Source organism: Myotis brandtii, unplaced genomic scaffold, assembly GCF_000412655.1.
Source record: "Myotis brandtii unplaced genomic scaffold, ASM41265v1 scaffold517, whole genome shotgun sequence".
NCBI classification, from domain to species: domain Eukaryota; kingdom Metazoa; phylum Chordata; class Mammalia; order Chiroptera; family Vespertilionidae; genus Myotis; species Myotis brandtii.
Genome location: NW_005369706.1, coordinates 2,172,628 through 2,180,527, shown reverse-complemented (window position 1 = coordinate 2,180,527; position 7,900 = coordinate 2,172,628). Strand labels below are relative to the sequence as shown.

General features: G+C 53.3%; 1 protein-coding gene across 2 annotated transcripts in view; it reads right to left on the bottom strand.

Annotated features, from left to right (window-relative positions):
- The window catches only part of RAPGEF3 (Rap guanine nucleotide exchange factor (GEF) 3), a 23,441-nt gene that overhangs the window by 933 nt on the left and 14,608 nt on the right, over window positions 1-7,900 (bottom strand). The window contains exons 17-28 of one of the 2 annotated variants that reach the window (XM_014548619.1): window positions 7,715-7,879; window positions 6,723-6,804; window positions 6,286-6,432; window positions 4,573-4,670; window positions 3,997-4,122; window positions 3,729-3,910; window positions 3,470-3,560; window positions 3,297-3,347; window positions 2,307-2,394; window positions 1,852-1,916; window positions 906-960; window positions 742-813 (exon numbers count right to left, since the gene is read on the bottom strand). In XM_014548619.1, coding sequence (XP_014404105.1) covers window positions 742-813; window positions 906-960; window positions 1,852-1,916; window positions 2,307-2,394; window positions 3,297-3,347; window positions 3,470-3,560; window positions 3,729-3,910; window positions 3,997-4,122; window positions 4,573-4,670; window positions 6,286-6,432; window positions 6,723-6,804; window positions 7,715-7,879 — 1,222 coding nt within the window. The remainder of the gene's footprint in view (window positions 1-741; window positions 814-905; window positions 961-1,851; window positions 1,917-2,306; window positions 2,395-3,296; window positions 3,348-3,469; window positions 3,561-3,728; window positions 3,911-3,996; window positions 4,123-4,572; window positions 4,671-6,285; window positions 6,433-6,722; window positions 6,805-7,714; window positions 7,880-7,900) is intronic. The other variant, XM_005877390.2, reaches the window with a different exon arrangement.

Here is a 7,900-nt window from a genome sequence, read left to right as displayed (position 1 = left end):
AAGTATATGTGTGTGTGTGTGTGTGTGTGTGTGTGTGTGTATCTGTGTGTGAATGATAAAGCTATTTTAAAGAACAAGAAAATGACCTGGCCAGGTAGCTCAGTTGGTTAGAGCATCGTCCTGATACACCAAGGTTGTGAGTTTGATCCCGGTCAGGATACATATAGGAATCAACCAATGAATGCTTAAATAAGAGGAATGGCAAATCAATGTTTCTCTCTCTCTCTCAAGTCAATAAATATATATTTTTTAAAGTTTCATTAAAAACAAAAACAAAACAAAACAATGAGTAACTCAAAATTCAGGATAGCAGTTACCATGGGTGGGGAGGCGAGGGGACTATCACATGGAGGTCTTACTGTCAGTGTGCTCATGCTTGGACTGGGTCCAGAAATGTTCATTACATTATCAGAATAAACACACACATAAAATATAATAAAAGGCCAATGATGATAGTGTGGTATGAAGTGTGAATTATGATTAATCCCATTTCATGAAACTGAGAGTCAATTTTTGAAATGCAGGTCTTGAGCAAGCCTGCATGGGTCGCAACTCCCTCGCTAACTAGTGTGGTCTCTGCGGGTTATTTAACATCAAGCCTGTTCGTGCATCTTTAAGTTGGGATAACATTCCACATACGTCATAGAGGTGCTGTGAAGCTGTCAGCATGTATCATAGATGTATCATGTATGCAAGTGCCTAAACACGCTAACGCATCAGCACCCACCCTGCCCCACTTACACGTGGAAACCCTCGCTGCCTGGATGTCCTCATGGAGGTGGGAGACGCGGCTTCTGAGTGGTGAGAGAGGCACTGGGTAGGAGAGAGGTGGGAGTCAGGAAGACACAGCCAAGCCTGGAAGGGGGCATTGGGGGGCACCTACCCAGGGGTGCCGGCCCTCTCACCGTTGCTATGGCTTCGGCAGTGGTGCAGCATCCGCACGGCTCTGGCCATCATTCTCTGCGGACAAAGCAAGGACATGAGACCAGGCCTGAGAGCAGAACCCCGGCCTGGCCTGTGGGGCAGCTGGGAACCCGAGCTCCCTGAGAGCAGGGTGCACCTAGAGCAGGGGTGGGCAACCTTTTTGTGAGTGCGTGCCCAAACCAGCAAAATCTCTGACTCAAAATTCTTCTGCGTGCCAACCCTAATTTTTTGAGAACATGTTAGGCCTACTTGATATCTTTTAAGGTGTACATATGTGAAGAACCTTGAAGAAATAATAAAATTCATTCGAGTGACAAAAACACAGTATATGATGATGAAAAATACATTTATTTTTTAATGTATACATGTTATGTAAAATTATTTATTTATCTAAGATGCACCTACACTGAATTTATCTGAAAAATAAAAAAGTCGATATTAAGGAAAAAATTGTAAATGGAAGATTATAAGAGAGGGTTTTGCGTGCCAGCAAAAGTTACTGGCGTGCCATGTTTGGCACGCGTGCCAGGGGTTGCCCACCCCTGAACTAGAGGCTAAGAGGCTATGGGGGTAGGTGGGAGAGGGGGGCATGTCTCCTTTGCCCCAGTACAGGCAGAGGCCCAGCAGGGACCAGGAAGTGGGAGAACAGAGGTCAGGAAGAGCTCAGAGAGGAAGAGGCCTGGGAGGGGCTGTCGTTGAAGGGTGAGATAGTTGAGGCTGCCCCCCAGCACCCCCAATAGAGCAGGCTCTCCAGTATACAATGGAGTTACGAAAGGGCTAATTTAAAATAAGTCTTCACATTCATGTTATTAATAACTTTAGACCATCTCCTAACACCGCCCCCCGCTTCCCCGCACTTTCTTCCAAGGCCGTAGTCATATCCCCCAACCCAATCCAGTAGGAGGCGACTGCTCTCCTGGAACTCACCATCTTCTCAAAGTTGATGAGATTCTCCACCAGGGTGTGGTTTCCCTCATGGATAAAGGTCATGTCTGCAAAGAAACTGGTTGTGCTCAAAGATCCCCAAACGCCTTTCCCCTTCAGCAGTCCAAGAAAGGTGAAGGGCCAATAATGAGCCTCATCCCCCGTCCCCCCTCCCCCCACTGCCCTCTTCTTCTGGCTCCCCTCCAACTCCTGGAATAATTTCCTTGTACCTCTTAGGCCTCATAGCAGAGGCCATCCGATGTCACCAATGCCTGTCTGCATGTCTGTCTGCATGTGCTGACTCTGCTTCTAGCCTGTGAACTCCTAATTCGTCGCTGTGCCCCTCAAGGCGTCAGCACATTGGAATCGCTCAGAGAGGGTTGGGTGGACATGCAGACATACAGGCGCAGGAATGCATGACAGGATGGAGGCTGGAAGGTAAGCTCTGGTCCCATTACCTTTGAGAAGGAGGGGCATGAAGGGGATGACAGGAGGGGAGAGCTTGGTGAGGGCGAGTCGATACACTCGGTGGTTCCATGAGGGGTCCTGGGAGGAAAGAAGTCACAGTGAGAAAGGGAAGGTCCCCCACACCATAGCTCACCACATACCGTAACACAACCAAATGCTGCCCCCGCCCCAAGAAGGGCCATATGCCCACCCTTGGAGCTCAGCGCTGACTCTGCCCCAGGTCTCACCAAGGCAGGCTCTGTGGCAGGCAGGAAGGCCATGTGTTCATGTGGCTTCCTGGCTTCCAATTAGCCACCAAGGAAACTTCATAGCCATTAGTCACAGGGCCCTGAGCTTTCATGGATCTCTCTCTCTCTCTCTGTCTGTCTTTCTCTCCCCCCCCCACTCCCCATGCCCACCCCCTCTCTGGCAGGTAAGTTCCTTTCACCCTCTTGAGCCCCACCGGTGAATTTTTCGCTCAGCTCCCAGAGCCATACTGATAAGAACACCTCTGAGCCAGTTCTCTCCTGAACATTGTCTAAACCTTTCAAACCCCCCAACAATTCTTGGGAGTTGGAGTTCTGCTCCTCAACTTTTTCCTCGCCTTTTGGCCTCGTCTGACCACAGGCTCCTGGAGCCAGGCCCTGGCACACTGTGGGTGCTGGTGCCGGGACCTGCTTCCTGAGTCCCGGTGCTCCCCTGGCACCTCAGACCCAGGGCCAGATACCGCATGTGCCTGTCCTGGTCTTCACACAGGACCTCAGAGCCACAGCAAATGTACCTCCCTAATCCCCACATCCTGGGGGACTGACTACCCTATGCACCCCCTCCATAATGCTACACACCCATTCTTCAGCCAGCTCCCCACACTCACAGGCAAGAGAGAACCAGGTCCCGGCTCAGGGCTGGAAACCCTGGCAGTGACCAAGGACAAGTAGAGGGGCTGCTGGGAAGCCAAGGAGCAGGGTTTCTGGAGGGACAGGCCGCAGCCCAGCACTCACCAGCAGCCTCTCGAGGGCCGAGTACAGCTTCCGGACTTTGTGGGGCAGCCGCTGCGAAGGAGAGGTAGATGGAGATGAGGCTGCTCTGGGTCCTGTCCCCAGGATGGGCTTGGGGTCCAACCTCAGGACTGGGGTGAGGGGAGGGCCTGGCCACCCCTCCAGGAAACACCTACCTCCCAGGTGTGGGCCAGGCGGCTGATGGCTGAGTTGCTGAGGCCAAACATGACGGCAAAGAAGGAGTTGAGGTTCTTTTGTTCCTTGAGGCTGTTAGCGGAAGAACCAGAGACCCTCAGGGGAAGCAGCCGTACCCACAGAGCCCCACTTCAAGACAACATCCAGATTTGGCAACATCCTGACCAGGGACCGGGAGGTTTAAGAAAAAGTGGCCTAAGGACTTTGCCACACATCCCAGGGATCCCTACAGGCACTCACTGGGCTGCCAACTTAATGAACTTCCTGAGCAGCTGGGCCCTCGGGCCGGGCACGGGGCAGAGACACAGCTCCGTGGCCACCCAGTACTGCAGCTCATTGAAGCGGCGCATGAAGCGCTCCAGGTTGGCGGTGGTGACGTCCCGCAGGTGCTGGGGGCCCAGCACATAGTGGATCAGCTCTACCTGGGAGGGGGCAGCACAAGAGATCAGCACATGCCACTCGAGATGCCTGCCACCTGCTGTCCTCCCCTCAGCTCCGCTCCCCGCACCTGGTGGATGCTGTTGAAGAGGTTCCAGTCATGGTCCGTCAGCTGGACGGCCAGGTCCTTGGCGCTCACCAGGTCCAGCCCCTCAGCAGAACCCACCGTGGGCCCCAGCTGCTCAGGGTGTGGGGTCTGCAGGGGGGAGAGTACTCAGGGGGGTGCCCGAGGAGTCCAGAGGAAAGGTACCAGGTGGGAGAAGAGTTTGGGGTAGACTCTGTGCCCATGAGCAGAAGAGTGTTGGGGAGGGCAGGGGTGCTGCAGGCAGCGAAGGGGCCTCTAGATGATATGGCTTCCCAAGGAGGCATCTTCCTGACAGCTCCCTGATACCGCGACGCCTCCCTGTAGGGCTCCTATCCCCTAGGGAGCCCCTATGGGGGCAGATCTTCCTCTTTCTCCTTGAGAGCTCCCAATCAGCGTGCCTCTCCCATCCTTTGGAATACCCCATCAGCTGAAACCCACTCCTTCCTCTCTCCACTTAAGGCCCAGCAGCAGCCAGACCAGGCCCCTCGCTCCTCAGTGCCCATCCCTACCACCCCCAAAACACAGATCTGCCCTGAGTCCTGGCACCCTGCCTGACCCTACCAGCTCATGCACTTCCTCTGGGTTGACAACAAAGAGCCGCTCGTTGAGCCCCAGGGATGTGGCCACACCACGGGCATCTGGCTGCAGGCCAATAGCATCTGCAAAGAGAGCAGAGGATACACTAGGCGGGGACAGGGAGTGGGGCCGGGGAGCAGCTGGAGGCAGGGGGGAGGCCCTGTTAGGGAGGTTGGGAGGTCCTTCTCTCAGTATCAGGGTTAGAGTCCTGGACAGGTGCTCTACGTGCACAGGTGCACGTGCCCACGCATCCACACTCCCGGAGGGGAAGGAAAGGGGATGCTTAGTGAGACAGGAAGACCTTGGGCAAGGTGGGAGCCCCCCGAGCCTCAGTTTCCTCCTTTGTCAAATGCAGACAATAAGAGTTGCCCTCACTAGGCAGTCAAATGAAATAGTTTATATAAATAGTGGCTACACGTATATGATACATGTAAAAGCTCTATGAAAACTGGTAAGTGCCTTTACAGAAGTCTTGGAGTTGATGTTCATCAGCTCTTGTGGACTGAGACTGTGTTTTCAGTCATATTTGAGTCCTCAGCTCCTAGACCATAGCCTCAAAGTAAGGTACACAAGGCCATCCACGCATCCAGGAAAAATATTAGCTGTTCTACTTAAATTTAGTTTTCTCATCTGTTTTGTACCTCTATTTAGTGTACAGTTTAATTACATAACATTAGTGTAGGAATGCATGTATATGACTTATAAGAAAATATACACATAGCAGGGGGGTTGTAATAAAATATCGCTTACTGACAAGGGTGTTGATCACAACACTCTAGAAATCTGTTCTCTAAACAGCACCTGGCTCTGAGAAGGGTATCAATAGATGTTGGCTTTGGGCAACCGCAACTCTCCAGGTGGCCACCAGAGGGCAATGCTTCCAGAGCACGTAGGCACAGGTGACTTCATCCTGTCTCCCCAGGTCCTGAAGGGAGAAGGTTTTGCTTTTCTGCCTCCACTCCTTGCCCTTCTTCTCTGGACGCCCCTAATTCCAGCCTACCCTGGGCTCCCGCGGTCAGACCTGGGCAGCATCCTTCACAGACAACAGTGGCTGTTAATGTCCTTAAGTTCTCTGAAGGCAGGTCTTAAAAATCCATGCTGCCATGTTCTGAGCCTGGCTTTGTGCCAGGCACCATGCTAAACTCAAAGGCTAGCTACACTCACTATGTGAGCTTGGGGAAATCACTTAATCGCTTTGAGCTTCAGTTTCCTTGTCTGAGATAGGACAAAAGTACCTATCTCATAAGATCGTTATTGGATTAAGTGAATATACAAGCATGATAAGAACACCAGTCGCAGCTAATACCTAAGGAGTGCTATGTGCCAGACACTGTTCTAAACACTTCCACAGATGAGCCATGTGGTCCTCACAATTCCTCTATGAAGCATGTCCTCTTCTCACCCCCGCTTTACAGATGATGAAACAGGGCACGGGGAGATGAAGCACCCTGTGTGCCCAAGGACATGCAGACAGGACGCTGAAGAGCCGGGTTCAGATGCGGGCAGCAGGCTCCAGAGTTCATGCTGACAAGCACCACATTTAAAGCACTTTAAAGAGACGTCACCAACCTCCCGCAAATGCCAGGCATCATGAACAGTGATGAAGACAATAAAGATGATGATTTTAATTGGGGGATCTGGGCATGGCTCTGAGGGCCCCTCCTCCCTTGGGGCCACCCTATTCGACACACAACTCACCGCCTGCAGAGTTGACCTTCACCAGCACCTGCCCCTTGGTCCAGCCGTCCTCCTGGGCCAACGCTGCCATCACCTCTCTCACTGAAGCCGTCACAGGTAGCTGCAGGGTCAGCACCGAGTGGTCTGGCCGGCAGATGTCATAGGGGACTGGAGAGGAAGATCAGGCTGAGCTGTGGGAGGGGGCTGCTTGGTCTCCCCACCTCAGGAGAGAAAGGCAGCAAAGAGTGGGAGGGGCCCCAAGGAGCAGGCCAGGGCACTCAGGAGAAGCCTGGGTGGGCACACTGTGCAGAGCAGGGAGAGGCCCTGAGCCCAGCAGAGGGGGAGGCTGGACCTGAGGCCCCGAGGAGCACAGGGTGCCATCCTTGGCCTGCCACACTGTTGTCAAGGGTGACCACAGCAGGGTGTGAGCTATATCCTGGCTGGTGCAGGCCACCCACCTTTGTCTCCAACTCGGATGGCACAGTTGCTGCTGGGGAGGGACTCGTCCGGGCCGGGGAGCCAAACAGACATGTTCCGGGCCTGAGAGGGAGAGAAAGTAAGACCGGGAGGACACAGAAGAGAGCATGCAGGGCCGGGGAGGGGCCTTTGTCACTGGGAGCATGGGCCCTGCTTGCTGAGGGAACCTGAGCCAGGTGAGACCCTGGGACCAAGGCTCGAGGAAAAGAGACAGATGGCGGCTAAGAATGAGGGTGTGCCCCCCTGTGTGTCACCCCCTCTGCCAAATAGGCCCAGAGCTGTTCTAGTGTGAACACACCTCAGCTGTCTTTCTCCTCCCTTTCCTCCTTCGGCTACCATTTCCTAGTTTGCTACATGCCAGGCTATGGACATGCGTATTCCAAGTATCTAAATATTCAGAATCATCCTTTGACAAAAATATTATTATTATTCCCATTTTACAGATAAATTAGGCTCAGAGAGGTTAAGGAACCTGCCCAAGGCAGCACAGCTGTTAAGTGGCCCAGCTGAAATCCTCACCTGCTCCTCCCTCTCTCTGTGCCCTTATCTACCACCTATGTCAACTGTCCTGTCAAATCCACTGCCCTTCTTCCGTGGGCCCCTCCCCCTCACATCGTATAGCTCTCAGCTCCAACAGTTACTTCTCAAGGACACTCCCGGACCATGACCCTGACCCTGAGTCAACCATTTCCTTCCCTGCTTTCAGAGACCCCCGTCTTAGCCCTGAGCATGAGATGGTCCCTCACTTGACCCTTAAGGCCAAGGCTGGCTCTCCCAGCCCAGGACTGCATCGCAGGCTCCTACACAGTGTCTGGCACATGAGGACCAGTCCACGCGGTTCCCGAGTGCCAGCCACAGGCAGCACCGTGAGCCCAGCAGTCTAGTGAGATGTGACACTAACAGCCAATGAGTAACCAGACAAATACAACAACTCCACATGGTGATCCTCTTTGAAGAAAATCACAGTAGACACCTTGCAGGCCAGTGGCCAGTGGAGGGCTGCTCTGCATAGAGAGACGGAAAGGGGCCTCTCTGGAAACCCCACACTCTGGCCGAGATCAGAACGATAGGAAGGATCCAGGTAGTCAAAGAGCCAGAGAAAGAAAGGTCCAGGCCCTGAGGAGGGAACAAGCTTCACCTATAGAAGAGAAGGGGCCCA